General features: G+C 37.5%; 1 protein-coding gene across 1 annotated transcript in view; it reads left to right on the top strand.

Annotated features, from left to right (window-relative positions):
* Window positions 1-19,938, top strand: part of MAD1L1 (mitotic arrest deficient 1 like 1) — a 941,076-nt gene that overhangs the window by 1,356 nt on the left and 919,782 nt on the right. The window contains exons 2-4 of the mRNA XM_044659988.1: window positions 6,209-6,295; window positions 9,120-9,256; window positions 18,519-18,659. Of these exons, the coding sequence (XP_044515923.1) occupies window positions 9,134-9,256; window positions 18,519-18,659 (264 nt within the window). The 5' untranslated portion in view covers window positions 6,209-6,295; window positions 9,120-9,133. The remainder of the gene's footprint in view (window positions 1-6,208; window positions 6,296-9,119; window positions 9,257-18,518; window positions 18,660-19,938) is intronic.

Here is a 19,938-nt window from a genome sequence, read left to right on the forward strand (position 1 = left end):
GTAAGGGACTCCTTACATAGGGGTCTGGTTATGTTAATTAATATATGATTCTGAAAATATTTTTTTTAATCCTAGTTTATGGGCCCCATTTATAGAACCCCTTATCTAAATGCTATCTGGGTCACCAGCTTCCCTACTACTCCCTCATTTTTGGTCAGTTTCACAGGTTTCCTTTTGAATCCCTTGAATGGTGTAATTGATCAAAAAGGAGCTGCTGAAACTGCCACTCCTTTTGGTTGGATATTACTGATACTAAGTTATTAATGACTCATGTTTATCTGGTGTCTTAAGGTTTATTTTTTAAATTTTTTTGATAGTGAATGAATTCATTTTTCTATGCAGAAAGAAATGGGAAAAGGTAGTAATAATGACAATAACTAGCATTTATATAGCACTTTGTTTTGAAAAATGCTATATATATTTTTTCTCATTAGAAGTTATATTAGATAGCCGAGCTATACCAAGAGAATTGTCAGTCTTGCTCAAAGGGAAATTTCTGGAAATCTCTTAATTGAGTAAACTGGAAACAGACATGCTTGATTCTTGGGTTTCTCTTTACTGTTTTTTTCTCCCCAGAATCATCTCCCTGTAGAGGCCTTCCTCTGAAAATAGCCTAGATCTCACTGTGTACACACTCTCAAAGCTATAAGCCAGAAGACCAACTCTCTTCTCCAAGGCTCTGGCCAATTTCACCCTCATAATAGTAAAGAGCAAGGAGTAAGCATTATTTCCCAAATAATGAAAGTCTGATGTAAATGCCTAAACTTGAGTTCTAATTACATTTAAAAAATTTTTTTATTTTGAATATTTTCCCCTAATTACATATTTCATGTTCTTTCCCTCTTCCCCAATCCCCCTAACACCACTATAGCGGAGCACAATCTCTAATTATATTTTGATACTCCTTTAACTTCCCTAATTTCCTAGTTGCTCAATTCTTATAACCTATTTCTTTACTCTTCCTTAGCTAAACAGATAGGGCCATGTCCTAAGGTTTATGAAGCATTTTGCTGACAAAAATCTTGAAAAGTGTCTAATTTTAAGTATTATTAGCAGATCACATTAAAGAAGGGACAGACCTTTTGAGGCCATTTGGTTCATTTATTCCTTATAAAGGATTGACTCTTTCCTGTAAAATACTCATCTTACTTCTAATGGGATAGATCAGATAGCCCATTTCACTTCTGTATACTTCTAACTGTAAGGAAGTTTTCCCTTACAACTTAACTTTACATTTCTGCAACTAATAGCAACAGTGATTTGATTTCTGTCCTCTAGTGCCAAGCAGTGGCTTTTCCACATGACTATCCTTTAGATATTTGAAGCCTACTATGCTTTTTTTTAAGTTCTCTTCTGCGGACAGTTCCTTTAACTAATCCTTGTATTATCATTTCCTTAGTCCTTCTGCCATCCTGCTTATTCTCTTCCAAATGTGTTCCAGTTTATCTAGGTCCTTCTTAAAAATTCTTAGCCAGAACTAAAAATTGTATTGTGGATGATATCTTATTGGGGCATGGTGCATCAGGGGTGTACTAGGTATTTAGGGAATGTGATAATTAATTAAATCTACCCTGCCCATCTTTAGATTTAATCACCAAAGGTGAAAACTTCTCCAACTTGGGAGGTCTGTAACCCACATGTGTTAGAGTGAGTGACAAATCAGAATTTACTGATAGCCTCCTGGGCAGTCCTAAGAAAAGCGTCTGTTGTGATTGGACACGTAAACTAAGAGGAAGGGACAGGAAGTGACACAAAAGAGGCCCCTTTAAAAAGAGTGGAGTGAGCTCAGAGCTTCTTCTGGTTTGTGAACAGGACCTGAAGGAGCTCTTCTGGTTTGTCACCGGGACTTGGAGGAGCTCTGAAGTTGGTGAGACTGTTTGTAAATCTTTTCTTCGGAATTCCACGAGGTGAATGTAAAGACTGAATCTTCCGAAACTTCTCTTAAGGAACTTCCCTTTCAAAAGAGACTGTGACTGAAGCTTTTGCTTCATATGTCTCTGGGGCCTTAGGGCCTCGGCCCTCCACTCAAGACTTGGCCCTTTTCCAATTGAGGACTAGTTAGATCTGCTTGGGTTAAACCAGGGACTTAAGCGAATTGTTTAGTTTGTCAGGTTAATTATCTTACCTTATCCTCTAAATTTCTTACTTTCTTGCTCTCTTCTCATTTGTAAATAAACTTCCATAAAAGTCATTTTGACTTGAGGTTATTCTTTAATTGGGAATTGATAATTATTCAATTCCCTGGTGACCTAACCTTTTAATATATTCAACCAAAAAAATCCCTTTTTACCCCTTACAGGAAGATCAGCATCTCTGATGTGAAGGCTTGTCCATCTGCCACCTACCTCTTCCTGTGACTCCCAAGAAGCTGTAGCATGCCCAGTGGCCACACTAGAACTAAACCAGGTTAACAGTAATTGACAGATCTAAGGCCTATGGGTGAAGTAGGAGAGCATCTTGGAGCCACAAGTGAGAGTAGGGTGAAGGCAGCAAAGGCAGCAAAGACAGCAAAGGAGGAAAGTAGTCCTGAAAAAGGGCTCAATAAGCTCTGACACTAGAGGCACTATTCTTCCCTAAAATACCCCATATCCCTTAGGAGTTCAGTGAATGCTTATTGAATGAATGCCACAGATGATTATTTCTATAATTTTGAGGAAACAGACTTTCTATCCATCAGTTATTTTTGTTCATTCATTGTCTGATTCTTCATAATTTCATTTGAGGTTTTCTTGACAAAAATACAGGAATGGTTTGCCATTTCCTTCTCCAGCTCAGGTTGCTGGGACTTTTACTTCAATACAGTTGCAGCATCTCCCAACTTTACTTGTTGGTAGCTCTGTGATCCTGGGTGGGGTGAGGAGAGGAATCTCTGGATCATTAAAGTCTGTCTTCAACTTGATACCAAGCTGTTAATGATGATTATTTTTTTAGTTCTGATTATTCAAGCAGTTCTGAATTCACCTTAATTATATTATCTTCTAGCTCACATCTCCATTTTGTCCATGTAGCATGAAAGAAGCCTGTTAAATACCTACTAAAACCTAAAAATACTATATCTATAGCATTCCCTTGGTCAAGAAGTCTGTTACTCCTGCTGAAAAAGAAATGGAATTGAGTCTCATAAATTATCAAGCATTTAAGTGGCTACTGTGTGCCAGGCACTGTGCTAAGCATCAAACATACAAAAATACAAAAGTGTCCCCAATGCTCTTACATTTTAAAAGGAAGACAACATATACATGTATGGGTATTTATAGTATATATAAAAAATGTTAGTTTTGGGATGGAGTGTACTATTTTTTATCTAATCTGAGACTAGATAAAGAAGAAAACAGGTTCAGAGGGATAACCTTGAATTACTTTAGGCTGTGTCTCATAATATATCCTTCCACTTTTTCTTCTGTCTCACTTCTGTATCTCTTTTTTTGTTTGTTTCCACCACAGTCTCTGCTTATTTTCTTTTTTCTTTTTAAATTTTTTTTTTAAACCCTTACCTTCTGTCTTGGAGCCAATACTGTGTATTGGCTCCAAGGCAGAAGAGTGGTAAGGGTAGGCAATGGGGGTCAAGTGACTTGCTCAGAGTCACACAGCTGGGAAGTGTCTGAGGCCAGATTTGAACCTAGGACCTCCCATCTCTAGGCCTAGCTCTCAGTCCACTGAGCTACCCAGCTGCTCCCTCTGCTTATTTTCTTCCCTTTACTGTACATGACCAAGTTTAACTACATATCATTCTGTACTCTTAAATTATTTGTTCTTTGCCCTTTTATGTTCTTGATTTGCCAAACCCCAACCCTGGCACACTCCCACTGTTGTCTTCCTTTGCTTTTATTCACATGTTGCTGAAAGCTCATGGAGGAAGTAACACAAAATTGCTAACTGAGTCTATTACAAATTTATGTTCTCTAATCTCAACTGGTTCTTGCTAAGATGTCCTGCTGTGGTGGGTGTCTCATCTGGCATGGAGGTGACCCTGGATTCTTGAAGACTATACCTGTTCATACTAGGAGTATGAAAAGATTAATTTTCAGTAGGCTTGCCACTTGTTGATCAAAGTTTTTAGTATGGCAGCCAGTAAAACAAAAAAATATAAAACTTTCTGGAGTAATACAAAATTTGATTGTGTCAGGGTACTAAGAAAAGGGATCAGAGAATGGGAAGAATCACCATTTCTGGGTAGTTTAGAAAACATTAATTTAGCTATTAGCATTCTAAATGTGAGGTTCTTTTTCAGGACCTGGGCATAGATTTATAGATTCATTCATTTAGGGTTGGAAGAGGAACCTTCCAGGTCATCTTGTTCAACCTCATTTTACAGACAAGTAAACAAGCCCAGAGAAGCAAAGTAATTTTGCTGCTGTCACAGACCATCCAAACCTGAATTTGAACCCAAGTCCCTTAAACTAAAATTGAGTGCTATTTTCCTTTACCACCATGTGCATCATATTACTTGCCATACTTTCTCTGAAAGACAAATAGATAGCTCACAGTCTCTTTTTGGAGCGATAACAAAAGGAGTCAGCAGAATTAGTTTTAACCTGTGGCCAGTGGGAACTAGAAACTTAATTTCATGGCATATTTGGTTATTTTGAATTATAGTGCTTATGGCAACATTTGCAAAAATGCAATCAACCTGTCAAGAAGCACTTAATAGTCCATGTGCCAAGCAATGTGTTAGGCATTGAGGATATAAAAACAGTTCTTACTGTCATGGCTTATTTCCCTTCATACTGATTGAGTCAAATTGGTATCTGTTTTTACACATGGCCTCAATCTTATATCTGCCCTTATATCATCTCTTCCTCATGTCTAGAATTTACAGTACTTTTTACTTATGCCTCCATAAATAGCCTGTTTTCTTTTCAAAATGCAGCTTAAGCATCCCCTTCTGTTTGGAGCTTTTCCTGATCCTCACAATTTCATGTGCCCTCCCTGTTTAATTGCCTTGTTTTTAACTACTTTGTAATTATTTGCATTTTTATTTATTCTCAATGTAGCTCAAGTATCAATTTCTATATGAAGTCTTTTTTGTTTACAATTATTTGTGCCCTCCCTCCCTAATTACCATGTATTTTAATTATTTGTATTTATTCTTTTTATTTATTTTTCTAGCCCAGTGAGACAAAGTATACTTATATAGCTATTTGCAAAATAGATACAAAGTGATTTTCAAGGGAAGTCATTAGTAGCTGTGGGATATCAGGAAAGCCTAATGTAGAATGTGGCCATTATGCTGAAATTCAACTAGGGATTCTGAGATATGGAGGTGAGGAAGCCCTGGGGGACAAAAAAGCATGAAAACAGGAATGCCATATACATACTGTAACATGAATAATCTTAAGTGGGGTGAACTGCCTCACAGAACTCCACAATACCCCTCAGAACTCACATGTACACACTTACATATATACACATATAAACAAACACATATCTATATTTTCCCACTAAGCCCTTACCTTCTCTTTTAGAATCAATACTGTGTATTGGTTCAAAGGCAGAAGAGTGGTAAGGGCTAGACAATGGGGAGTCAAGTAACTTGCCCAGGGTCACACAGCTTAGAAGTGTTTGAGGCCAAATTTGAACCCAGGACCTCCTGTCTTTAGGCCTGGCTTTCAATCCATTGAGCTACCTAGCTACTCCTGAGGAATGCCATATATTGAGGAATAAGCAAGAAGGCTAGATTCTCTGGAATACAGTATGTGTTCTTGTTCAGCCATTTTTTCAGTTTTGTCCCATTCTTTGTGATCCCATTTGGGGTTTTCTTGGCTAAGATAACTGGAATAGTTGCCATTTCCTTGTTCAGCTCATTTTACAGATGAGAAAACTGAGGCAGATAGGGTGAGGTGACTTGCCACGCAACTCCTAAGTATACAAGACCAGATTTGAACTGAAGAAGAGTCATCTTCCTGACTCTAGGCTTGGTGCTTTATCCATTGCTCTACCCAGCTTCCCAGCATGTAGGGGCAGGGTAATGTCCAGTAAAAGCCAGTTGGGATCAGGTTATGAAGAGCTTTAAATGCCAAGCAGAAGAGCTTATATTTATTCTTGAAGGTACTAAAGAGCCACTGAATTTTATTATGTAAGGGAGTGACATGGTTAAATTTTCACTTTAGGAAAATCACTTTTGACAGCTGGATAGAGGATGGATTTTGAAAAAGGGAGAGGCACCATGAAAATAATTGCAGCTTCTCTATCACCATCTGTTTCATAGGAAGAAGAGGGAGAGAAATTCAATGAAGAACTGGTCAAGATTCCAAATTAAATCAACATTTTAATATCTGGTGACTTGAATACAAAGGTGAGCATCAAGAACACAGTGAAAAACATGGTTAATGATTAAAAAATGAAAAAGTCAAAAAGACTTGCAGACTTATGACTTTTTTTAATTTGAAAAAAATTATTTAATTAATTTAAAGTGTTTTGCCAAGGTCACACGATTCATATCCTTTCTCTCCCCTTCTTCCACCCCCCTCCTGTAGCCAATAAGCAATTCCATTGGATTTTGCATACATACATGCATATGTATCTTAACTACTCATTGGTCATTTTAAAACCAGATGTCCCAGAACCATGATTCATTAGACATGTTTAAAACAGAACTTAACGTCTTTTCCTCTCTTCTTCTCCACAACTTCTTCATGTCTATCTAAGGCATCACTATTCTCTCAGGTTTGGGACCTCACAGTCATCCTTGATTCTTTAGCCCATGTATCTGCTTGTTTGCAAAATTTTGCTGTTTCTACCTTTATAATATCACATGCTTCTAAACCCTTCTCTATTCACAGAGCTAACAAATTAGGTCAGGGCCTCATCCATTCTCACCTAAAAGCAATAGCCTTCTAAATGATCTGTGCTTTAAGTCTTTCCCCACTTTAGTCAGTGTTCCTTAGGCACAAATTTCACTGTCACTCTCCCCTGCTGAATAAACTCACTAGGGAGCCTTTAAGAATTCCTCTGTTTAGCTTTTAAAGCTTTTCACAACTTGGCCCCCACCTATTTTTCCTGCATCATTATATATTACTTTCTCTCCTTTCCTCTATGTTCCTGCCAAATTGATGTCTCTTTTCTTACACATGGTACTGAATCTCATCTTTGCCTTTGTATTACCTCTTCCCCATCCCTAGTATGCTCTTTCTGTTCACTTATGCCTCATTGGCAGCTTTTTTTTTCCTTCAAGATGTAGCTCAAGCAATCCCTTCTGTATGAAGCTTTTCCTGATACAGTTGCTTGTGCCTTCCTTCCTTAACTACCTTATATTTTGTAATTAGTTTTCTTTTTTCTTTTTATTCATTTTATGTTGATGCAGCTCAATCCCTTGCGTTCTCCTTCACAAACTACCTCGTATTTAATTATGTTGCATTTCTTCCCTTTATACTTATTCTGTATGTAATTATTTAAGTGCATATATATTTATCTTCCTTTCCAGTGGAATGTAAACTTGACAGTATAGATTATTTAATTCTTTGTATTTTTAGTAGGCACTTAATGAATTGGTTAAGAAAAAAATTTGGAGGCACGAAATTACAGAACTATTTTAATAGAATTTTAATAGACAAGTGACTATTAATGTTGGAGTCCATTTTTAAATCATCTGTTTCTGTGTATACTTGACTAACCAACTCATCAAATTAAAGATCAATAGTAGAACCAAATCAGAAGAAAGATTATAGAAATAAGATGGGGCATGCAATTGTGGCAGCTCCACCTTGAGTTACTTAAGCAAACTGTTGATGCCATAGGAGGAGAAACAAGTAGAAGAGACTTTGAGAGACCTTTCTATTTCACAGAGTTTAAGAAATATAAATATAAATCAGTTACCACAGTGAGGAGTCTAAAAGAACCCACCTCTAATAGCAAATATTTTAATCTCTTTATCAAGCTAAAACATAATAGCCAAGGGTAATACAATTTGAGAACATAAGCTTAAAAAAAAATTTGTGTGGATTTAAAAAATTGCTGCTTTTTGTTTTTATGTCAGATGTAATTTTGAAGCCCTTTATTACCTCCCTCCTCCAGCAGTTCTTCCCTTATTACAAAAATTTAAAAAAAGGAAAAAAATAACACCCAAATATTGATCTGGCTCCCAGTGTATGCTGTTTTTTAAAAAAAATAAAGCTCTTGTCTTCTGTCTTAGACTTCATACTAAATTTAGATTCTAAGGCAGAAGAGTGGTAATGGTTAGGCAGTTGGGGTTAAGTGACTTGCTCAGGGTCACAGAGCTAGGTAGTACCTAAGGCCAGCTTTGCACACAGGTCCTCCCCACCCCAGGTCTGGTACTCTATCCACTCCACTACCTAGCTTCCTTGACTGCCCTGTTTTACATCCATAGTCCCTCACATCTTCCATGAAAGAACAGAGCTAACTGCATTTCCTCAGATTTTTTTAGACATTATTACATAGATTATAACCTTATTGTCAAAACTTAGGTAACAAATCTATGGTAGAGGAGAAAAGTATAATTCTCTTGTGGCAAGCACTTGGTATAGCTTCTGAGAAAAGAGGAGTTGGAAAAAGTTTGCAGTGTACTTAGGAAGTTTGTGGATGTAACAGTACACATATCATTGAGAATGAAACTTAGAAATAGTAAGTATATTCAAACTCAACCTGCAGTTTTCCCCAAAACAAAGCTGGGTAGAGGTGGTGAGACGGGAGATTTACGGGAGATTTATTTCATTAATAATAATTAATTTAATTAATTTATTTCATCTACTCCAGTTTAGCCTTTTAATATCTGTTGAGAAACAGTGATCAAAAAAGGAGAGAATGAGGGATTTGTATGAAGTGTCAGCCAGAAAGCATGAAATCACATTAGGGTAATTTAATTGTGCTCTAAACTAAATCATTTTTTCATGTGCTCCCAAGAGGTATGCATGTGACCATGACATGAATTCCATTTCTTTCTCTCATTGGGCTTATTTCTTTGATCAGTTTCCTCCTCATTAAAATGCCTAGATCATAGGAATGTTGTGAAGAATGCTGGAATAATTTGTGTGAGGAACATTGGAATGCTGGAATATTTTAAGGCCATGCAAAGGCAGTGAAGTGCTTAGTCATTCCATTTGTATATAGATCTTGTGGTGTTTATGAAGGATGTCCTTTACTTTTCCTTTATCTTTCTGTAGGAGGGAAGGTAATCATGGAGAATCTTGAGGAAAATACTGCTGTCCTTTCTAGCCTGAGGACTTTGGAAGACTTCATTTCAAAACCAGATGTGGAAGGAGGATCTAGCCTGAATGTACAGTATCAGCAGAGCATGCAAGTGAGTAAATGTGGGAATTATGGGACCATGTAGTTGATGGATTCAACACTACTGCAGGGTAAACCTTACTAAAGGTTAGTAGGGGTGAAGGCCCCTGTGCCTTGGAGCCTCCTTGTTCAAGAGAGTGGTAGGAACCCTATGTTAGTCCTAAAGACTTGGTTTTTGGAGGGTGTAGAGATTGTGTTTAGAAAGGGAAGGAAGAAGTGCCAGTATCTTATTCTGGAACTCACTGCCTTATGCATTTTTTATCTTAATTTTCTTTTATTAACAAAAATCTATTTTTCTCCTCTTCCTTCCCTTTTATCTATTACAAAAACAGAAGAAAACCAAAAAACCTTTTAATAGATAGGCATAGTCAAGCAAAACATTTCTGTATTGACCTTTTCTAAAAAATGCCTTTAAAAATTTGTGCCCTGTGTTTTATCACCCCTGTCAAAGGACGGATAGCATGTTTCCTCACTAATCCTTTGAAATTATAGTGGGTTATTGCATCGTTTAGAGATCTTAAGATGTTCAAAGTAGTTAGTCTTTATAGTGTTGTTCCTGTAGGAATTGTTCCGATTCTGTTCACTTTACTTTGTATCAATACATGATTTTCTTGGAAAACCTCCCTTGCATTATTTCTTTTTTTTTGTTGTTTAAACCCTTAACTTCTGTGTATTGGTTCTTAGGTGGAAGACTGGTAAGGGTGGGCAATGGGGGTCAAGTGACTTGCCCAAGGTCACACAGCTGGGAAGTGTCTGAGACCAGATTTGAACCTAGGACCTCCCGTCTCTAGGCCTGACTCTTAATCCACTGAGCTACCCAGCTGCCCCTGCATTATTTCTTATAACACAGTAGTATTATATTCATATACTATAATTTGTTCAGCCATTTCCACATTTGATGGGAACTCCTTTAGTTTCCAGTTCTTTGCCACCATAAAGAGCCTTGCTATAAATATTTCTGTATATATGGTATTAATATGAAAAATGATAAAAGCTTGTATAAATATATATATTAGTAATTTAATTAAAGCCATGTTTATAGATAAAGTTATCAGACCACGCGCTTGTACGCATTCAAAACTGCCGCCTCCATTACTGTCTCCGAGTCTGCTAGCCAAGCGCCTTACTGGCAAAGAGACCACTCCCTCCTAACCCAGGAGATTTTAGCTCTCCCCTGCGTCAAGACGTCGGAAATGGAAACCAGTTGGACCATGTTGGATCACGGGAAATGTAGTTTTGATACATTTCCCTTGTCCATAGAAATATATACACTTTTAAAATGGCATTCCCCAAATTTCACTTTTATAATTCCCCGTGAGGTCCGGCAAAAAAAAAGGTTAGTCCTTTTTTCTTCGCTGAACCTGTGAAAATAAACAACTTCTAAATTTTTCAGGAAATTGGGGATAAAAGAAATAGATGAACAAATGGTTAAATTAGCCGCATTGACAAAAAACCAATTTGGGGGGCTGTCCCCCACTGGCACAACAGTGTACAATTTAAAACAATACATACAACTCAATTTCAACTCCCCATAGTTCAATCAATTGCACCCCAAAGTTCAAAGTTTGGTCTTCATGGTACAGTGAAGGCTTTTCAGACATCTTCATGGTGTCTTCACCAAAACAAGTTCGTTGTCTGGATTCTGGGGAGATGGCAAGATCCTTATTCTGAAATTATTCTCAAAAGAATTTAAACTTTACATTATAGATTACAAAACATACATTTTCTTCTAAGATTTTATACAATTTAATTCCCCGTGAAATTACTCCTAAAAGAGTTAAATATACATATATTTTTACATTATCGAATTTTAAAAAACTTAACAGATATCCCTGTGAGGTAATTCTTAAACACACCTTTTTTTTTTTTCTAAAAAAGGGGTACCTCAGGTCAGCTAAGGATGGCAAAATACAAAGAATAAAATTCAAGAAAAAAGAAGAAAAAAAATTAACTTGTGAATGAAATGTGCAAAAATCTGGGGAAAATAAACTTAGACCTTTGAATGAAGGCCTAATTAAAGTGAATTCAGCAGTGTGCAATTACCCATCCAGGGCCAGGACTTAAGGAAAATGTCTATCTCTGATCTGACTTATCATCAGCTTTTTAGGGAAGTGAGCCAAATAATTAACCAATCTTAGGTGCTTTCTAGGAATCTAAGTCGAGGGGACCCACGTCCTCTAAAGTTTTAGAAAAAACTGGGACTCCAGGACTCAACCGCAATTTCCAAGCCCTAAAGTATTGGCATAGAACTGCTATTATGCAGATCTTAGTCAAGTCTCTGACCATGTGCTTTCTTTAGCACTATTAATGGCTTTCATATTCGCTTCTGGAATCAGAGAGGCATTTAATTCACAGTCCTATAGGCTCAGGTATTTGCTGTAGAATCCGAAAAAGAATAAATAATGATTATATATGTACTTCCAGTACAAGATGATAAAAAGGAAAAATCAATTTCTCATTAGAAAAATGTTTCAAAAATCAAAAATATATATATAGCTTAGAATTAGAAAGGTTATGTTACCCAAAAATGAGACTTTCTGTGAGAGAAAGTGGGTTTTACAAATAGCAGATTCACAATGCACATTCAAATAGAGTACCATTATTTCCAATAGCACATTTTAAAACAATAAATAATGATGTTCAAAATCATATACTTGTTACAACCTGTAACCCTTGGCAAATGCTGTTATTGCTTCCACAGCAAAGAATATACAGGAGCTCCTTGACTCTCTGTATTTAAAAAAAATCCTGGGTAGGAAATGCTTCTACCCATTTAAGGCAATAATATCTCTTATAATAAAATATATAAAGGCTTTATCCTTTAAGACAACAATTCTTAAGGATTTAAAGTAAAAGTTAAAAAATATCTCTTGTAAAATTACAAGGTAATATTTAAAGCATGGAAACTTTCAAGGTTCTTTGCAATTACCAAGGCAGAATAAATTTTAAAAGACAGGTGCTCTATAAGATGTTCATAGGTGGTACATATAACCGCATTGTTTCTGATACAGTAAGCTTTAAGTAAATTAGGAAATATAATAACATCACAAGCAGAAACTTCATTAGCGTAAAATGATTCAGTGAAACAGGAAAATCAACGAAATAAGCAAGATTAATTTACAAAACTAATTAGCAATATACAGTAATATACAGTCTCTTTAAAACAGAAATAAAGCTCATTCAGTTCCGAGTTTTAAAAGTTCACCCCTGGTTTCAATTTAAGGTTCTTTTGATTGAGTTCTGCTGAGTTTAAGGTTTTTTTTTTTTTTCAAGTTCAAAGTTCTGAGCAGGTATGGGGGTGAATATTTCTTCCCCTGAGTTCAGTTTTTAATCACAAGCAAGTCTGAATAGGCCATTCGGCCGATTAAGGGTAAACGCTAGTTGCTAGGTCCACGTGGTGTTGGGTCATTGGGCTCAGGGCTAGAGAAAAACTTAAAGTCAGTTTTGTAGAAAATCCCACGTAGAGCTTGTGTGGGTGGCCAAATTAGGTCTTTAGAGAAACACGTGGAAGGCTAGAAATAGGGAAAAAAAAGGGGAATATACTACCCAAATGGTTTGCGGCAGAGCTGAAGCAGTCTCTGGAGGTTGAGATCTCGGCAAGTCAGGACTGGGTTCGCTGTTGGGGCTCGGGGTTCTGGACTCCAGCAGTCAGGATCGGAGATCACAGGCCCTGGGACGATGGTGTAGGCTTGTAGTCAGGAGATCAGTAGGAATGGAGGTCAAGTCATGGAGATCAAGTCAGGAGTCAGGAGAGCAGCGGCAGAGACACACTGGCTGGGCTCCGGCATTTTAGTGTAAAGCCAAAAGCCCGAATCGGCTGGCCTGACCTCCCTCCCAAGGTGGCTTGGGCTGGACTGGCTGGCTGAGTCCCGCTGGAGGCAAAAACGTGCTCTTGCTTTCAGCAAAAGCATGGCAAGGAAAGCCACTTTCCTTTTTTAAAAAAGTGCTCAAAAGAGCTGAGCCGGATGGCCAAAAAGCAGGCATGGCTATAGTTAGGCTATCTGGAAGATTTAGAGTTCGAATTTCGACCTTCTGGTTCGCCAAATGATAAATATTAAAAATGATAAATGCTTATATAATAATATAAGCATCACTTTTACAATGGGTATCTTTCCTCTTTCCTTGGACTCTTTGGGATAGAGGCCTTGTAGTGGCATTACTAAGTCAAAAGGCAAGCACAATTTAGTAACTTTTGGGCATAGTTCCAAAATTGCTTTCTTGAACGGCTGGATCTCGTTTCATAATTCCACCAACAGTTCATTAGTTGCATGTTTTCCTGAAGCCCCTCCAACATTTGTAATTTTCATTTTTTGTCAGCTTTGCCAATCTGATAAGTGTGAAATGGAACTTCAGTATTACTTTAAATTTGCATTTCTCTTATTAATGATTTCAGTAATTATTTCTATTTTTAGCTTGGATTTCTTCCTTTGAAAACTCCATGTTCTTTGGCCACTTATCATTTGGGGAAATGACTCTTATTCTTATAAATTTGAAATTGGGTCTTTATATTTTGGAAATAGGAACCTTATCAGAGAAATTGCTGCAAAGATTTTTTTCCCCATTTAGCTTCTTCCTTTCTAATTTTAGCTGCCTTGGTTTTGTCATTGTGAAGCCTTTTTAATTTTATGTAATCAGAATTGTCTATTTTATTCTGTATGATCCTCTCTATTTTGTTTGGTCACAAAATGTTCCCCTGTCCATAGATCTAAAATTGATAACAGTCTCTTATGTGCCAAGCACTGTTCTAGATTCAGGAATATAAGGAAAGACAAAAGTCATTCTCTACTCTCAAGGAGCTCACATTCTAATGGAGAAGACAATAATGCATATAACTGAGCAAACATGGGAGCAACTAAGTGGCACAGTGGGTAGAGAGCCAGACCTGGAGTTAGGAGGACATGGGTTTAAATCTGATCTCAGACACTTCATAGATATGTGACCTTGAGTATTAAATCACTTAATCCTGTTTCCCTATTTGCCCTTTTGTCTGAGAGTTATTACTAAGACAAAGTAAAGATTTAAAAAGGAAACAAAAAACCCAAGCTATAGGATAATTGGGAAATAGCCAAATGAGGGAAGACACTAGAATTAAAGGATATTGGGAAAGGCTTCCTGTGGAAGCTGGGATTTTATCTGGGACTTGAAGGAAACCAGGAAATGGATATGAGAAAGGGGTGCATTCTAGGCATAAAGGCAGGGTCCGAGGCAGCCAGAGAAAATACTGGAGTTGAGAGGTGGAGTTCCTCGTGTTTTCTTGCATGCAACCTCCAGATTGATTGAAAACAAAGCAAAAAGAAACACCAACATTCTTTCATCTTGTCACAGAAACATCTTTTCAGAAATTCTTATACCTATAGAATAAGATCAAACTCCTAAACCTGTTATTCAGGACTTTCCATTGTCTGGCTTCCACCTTGTTTAGGCATTTATCATTTCCCAACTTGGACTTTTTCCTTTAATCAGAACGGTGGACTCCCAGATTCTAGAATGTATCATGTATGGTGAGTTTTCTCACCTCTCTCACATTCCTGACCAGTTGCTACTCGAGCATTCAGTGATGGCAAGGTCACTAACTTACAAGTCTGCATGTTTCTTTCTTTCTTTTTTTTTTTAAACCCATGTACTTCGGTGTATTTTCTCATAGGTGGAAGATTGGTAAGGGTGGGCAATGGGGGTCAAGTGACTTGCCCAGCGTCACACAGCTGGGAAGTGGCTGAGGCCGGGTTTGAACCTAGGACCTCCTGTCTCTAGGCCTGACTCTCACTCCACTGAGCTACCCAGCTGCCCCTTCATGTTTCATTCTTGTATAACTTTAAATTATTAGAAAGCTTTTTCTTGTAAATATCCAAACTGCGCACCCTGTAGCCTTTATCCTTTGGTCCTAGTTTTATTTTCAGAGCTACATAAAGTAAATCAAATCTCCTCTTCTGCCTGACAGCACTTGGAATATTTGATGGTAGCTATCATTTCTTATTTCCTTTTTTCTCTTGATCTTCACCTTTTCTCTAGGCTCAATATGTCTAGGCTCAATATCAATTGTTTCCTTTCTCCCACCTTCTGACATGGAATGGTGTTAGGTCCACTTGTCATTCTAGTTGTTTTTCTCTGGCCAAATAAAACAGATCTAACTGTTCTTTTACACAGTAGCCCTTCAAATAGGTGAAAACATTTATCATGTGCCCACTAAATTTTCTTTTCTCCAGGTTAAATATGCCTGTTATTTTGTCTAGGTCTACATCTTTTTTGTAGAATGTCTCTCTGTCATCCTTTGAAAAATAACATGGGTTTATATCTTTAGAGCTAGGGGTATCCTTAAAGGTTATTTGACCCAACACTTTCTTTACAGGTAAGGAAATAAAGTTAGAGAGATGAAATGTCTTTCAGAGTCACATCGGTAGTAATTGGCAGTTCCAGGATTCAGAAGCAGGACCTTGGACACTAAGTATAGGGCCTTATTTACTATCCCATACTCCCCTTCTTAAAGGTTTTATTCCTCTCTCTTGTCTAGAACAGAGTCCAGGTCATCTCATCTCTATTTCCTTATCTACTTAGATTTAACACCAGTAAGAAGAGAGGGGATAGGAGAGGAGGAAAATTATATTTTAAGAGAGACTTATCCACCTTCTCCCAATCCCATTGGTATCCCTTCCACTCTTAAAGCCTTATTCATTGTAGCTGTTTTGCTTTTGCTTGTAGTAAGCACTGCTGTATTAAATGATGGGTCTGGTGAAATGTTTCTGCTCTGGAAGACTTGATTTAAAGTACTGCCTGGTGTTATGATTAAAATTCTCTGGAGATTGTATTTTAATTTATAAACTGGTGTTAAATTCTCACAATGGGACATTTATTAGCCATGTGACTTCGGACAAGTCACTTTTATCTTCAGTTTGCTCATCTCTAAACTGGGGATAATAGCAGTCACCTCCCAGGATCCTTCTGAAGATAAAATGAAATATATGTAAGACACTTTGCCTTCAACCTTAAAGAGCTATTATAAGGAAATTACCTCTGACAGTATTTCTTTCTCCAAAGAGAATCCTGAGAATTTTCCTTCCATTTAGCTACAACTTCTTTTCCTTCTGATTTCATTTATAGTTAGGATATCAGTATCTGTGGTTTAGTTCCTCCAGTTGCATTATCAGGTTTTTGGTCATTGGACAGAGAAGGCATATTCAGAATACTGGTATTTAAATTCATATTTATGATCCTTCTGGAAAATGATTCTCTCTACTCTACAAACTTTCCTCTGTTTCATAGATTGCTGTGGTAAGTCTCTTCATATTTAGGTAGGCTACTACTCAGACAAAATGCAAAATCTTTTGCAGAAACTGGACTCAAAGTCTTAATAGTTTTGAGAGAATCTGTTTAGAATTTGAAATTTGGTTACAATTATCAACATATGTAGCCTAAGTTCAGGCTGCAATCTTGCTTCTTTTCCTTTGACTGAAAATGCATTTCTTCCATGCCTATTATAGTCTTTAAAACCCATGTCCAAAACGTCTTTTTTGTAGGAAATCTTTCATGGTAATCTCCCAGAATGGCTGGATCAATTCATAGCCTCACCAGAGTACCTGTTTTCCTGCAGCTTCTGTCATTTTCCATTTTGTTCAGCTTTGCCAATCTGATGTCTGTGAATTAGGACCTTAGATTTCTTACATTGTTCTGAGTTTTTTTTAATAGTGTTATTATTGTATAATTTTTTTTCCTTGTTTTGCTTACATCATCACTGCATTAATTCATACCAATCTTCCTAGGCTTCTTTGAAACTCCCCTTCATCATTTCTTAAAGCACTTATATTCCATTACATTCATATACCATCATTTGTTCAGATATTTCCTACTTGATGGACAATCTGCCTTCTATCCCTTTAGTTTCTAGTTCTTTGCTGGTGCAAAAATAACTACTATAAATATTTATGTCTATGTGAGTTCTTTTTTTTCCTTTTTATTTTTTAATCTTTGGTGTATAGACCAACTGCTGGTATCCCTGGGTCATTTTTCGGACATAATTACAAATTCCAGAACTGCTGGGGCAGTTCATAGATTTACCAATAGAGCTTCAACATGTGTTTTCTTGTAGTCTCTTCAGCATTTGTTGTTTTCCTTTCTTTTTTTTGGGGGGGGGTCAGCTTTGCCATTCTGATGAGTATGAGTTGGAAATTCAGGGTTGCTTTAAGTTATATTTCCTTATTAGTGATTTGAGGCATTTTTTGAATGCCTATTTCTGATTGCTTGTATCTCTTCCTTTGAAAACTGTTTATTCCTGATCTCTGACCATTTATCATGTAGGTAATGGATCTTATAAATTTGAATCAGTTCCTTCATTATCCTGGATATTAGACTTTTATCATAGAAACTACTGCAAAGATTTTTTCCCAGTTGGCTATTTTTCTTTTAATTGATTTCAATTGTTCTAGGAAAAAACCAGGGAGTTATAGTGGGCTACAAGGCTCAATATGATTCAACATATTGTTGTCCTTTTGTGTTGTCCACAAAGCCAATGTGATCTTGTACTTCATTAAGTAAAGCATAGCTCCTAGGAATACTAAGGTAATAGTCCCTTTGTTCTTTGCCCTTGTTATACTTTATCTGGAGTATTATGTCTGGCTCTGAGCACTACAGTTTAAGAAGGGTATTGGTTAGCTGGAAAGTGCCTTGAGGAGGCAAATCAAGATGATGAAGCACCTTGAGTCTATGTCATATGAGAATTGATTGAAGGATATGGGAATTTTGACTTAGAGAAGACTTTGGAGATGACAAGGTTTCTTAATGCGTTTCAAGGGATGTATGTTGATAAAGGGTTATAGTTCTTTGAAACTCGTAGGGGACAGTGGGGTGGCTCAGTGGATTGAGAGCCAGGCCTTGGGTTCAAATATGGCCTCAGACACTTCCTAGCTTTGTGACCCTGGGCATGTCACTTAACCTCCATTGTCTAGTTCTAGCCACTCTTCTGCCTTGAAACCAATACACAGTATTGATTCTAAAACAGAAGGTAAGGATTTAAAAAAAAAAATGAAATTTTTGCCAAAGGGCAGAAACAGGGACGATGGGTGGAAGTTGCAAAATCTTTATGTCAGGAAAACCTCCTTAACAATTAGAGCTGTCCAAAAGAGGACTAGGAAGCCCAAAGAGGTGATGAGTTTTCCCTTTTAGGTCTTTGGAAGGAACAAGTTTGCTATAGTAGTGTTTTCTATCATGCATGGGTGGGCCCAGAGGGCTTCTGAAGACCCTTCCAACTTTCACATTGTCATTCAGTGTTTCAATGTTGTCCACAGTTGGAAGAAAGAGCTGAGCAGATCCGTTCAAAGTCTCACCTTATCCAGGTAGAACGGGAGAAGATACAGATGGAGTTGAGCCATAAAAGGGCTAGAGTTGAACTTGAGAAAGCAGCAACAACCAATGCCAGGAATTATGAGGTGAGTATGAGCCAGTGGCTAAACCATTTCAAGACAAGCTCTTGAGAGAATTGAGAACTTGTGTGATACCTGCCAAATAAATAAGTGCCCAGTCAGCTGAAAAATCCCACAGTGACATGACAGTATGTAGCCAAAGAGCTTTAGATCTGGAATGCTTAGGCATTCTTCCTCTGGGCCAATTATTTAAATGGCTTAGGTAATTGGAAATGCTTCAGGTCCTTGACAGTGATGAGTTGGAATGGTGACAACTCCAGCACCCACATGAGAGAGGAAATGAAGCCTAAATGATGACTTTGAAAGTTTTTGGGTTGAATGTGCTTATAGGTTTACTGAACTATATTGCTTAAGTAGGCAGTCATGTCTAGGATTTGACCTTCTGGCTTTCTTCCTTCCTCTGGGAAAATAACAGAGGTATTGGCAGACACTGTGTATGTAATAGAGGAGTTGGGAAAGGTAGATTCCTATAAAGGAACCCCCTTGTCCCATCCCTGAACAAACTGGGCACAAATTAGTCTTGCATTTTGCCAGAGCAGTGAGAGAGCCTTACAGAGGAGCAGGCCAGGCTGTGATTCCTCTGTTCCTTTGAGGTGATGTGGCCTAATCCTCCTTTAGTATGTAAATCCCTGACTTGATTTGCTTTGATTAGCAGAGCAATTTGCTGTGGCTTTTTCAATAAATGCTAATCAATTTTAGCAGAAGTACTGCCAAAAAACGAAAGCTGAGAATTGGATTACAAAGTCTTGGTTGCTCCCCTCTGCCTCCCAAGCCTCCTTTTCTCTGAGGAAGCTTTTTCTGTCCTCTCTTTTTAGTGATTGTTCTCACTCTTTTCTTGTTTGGTCACTATGAAAACATCGGAGATAGTCATGGTGTGATATTAATTTGATTTTTAAAAAACCTAGCTGATAATGATTTGTTATGAAGTCCCTGGCTTTCAGTTAGCTTGAATTGAGTTCAACTGTGAGGCCTGCCTGGACCAGGGAATGTTATCCCTTTGTGTTATTCCCCTGGCTGGGTCTTGTTCTCAATGAAGTTTTTCTGCTAAATGGATTTTGCTGGCACTTTGGTTCAGTTTCAGCAGTTAAGCTATGAGTTTCCTAGCAGAGTAGCTGTTGGGAGTACTCCTTGTTGGAGTATAGAGAGTGGGATTGAGGTAGTCTAACAAATGATTTCTAAGCTTGACAACTCTCCTTGCAATCTCTTTCGCATAGGGTGGTGTAGAAAAGGGAGAGTGGATTGGGAGTTAAGAAACCTGAGGTCTTGTCTTTTCTCTCCTACTTAC

This window comes from Gracilinanus agilis, chromosome 1 (genome assembly GCF_016433145.1).
Source record: "Gracilinanus agilis isolate LMUSP501 chromosome 1, AgileGrace, whole genome shotgun sequence".
Classification (NCBI taxonomy): Eukaryota; Metazoa; Chordata; class Mammalia; order Didelphimorphia; family Didelphidae; genus Gracilinanus; species Gracilinanus agilis.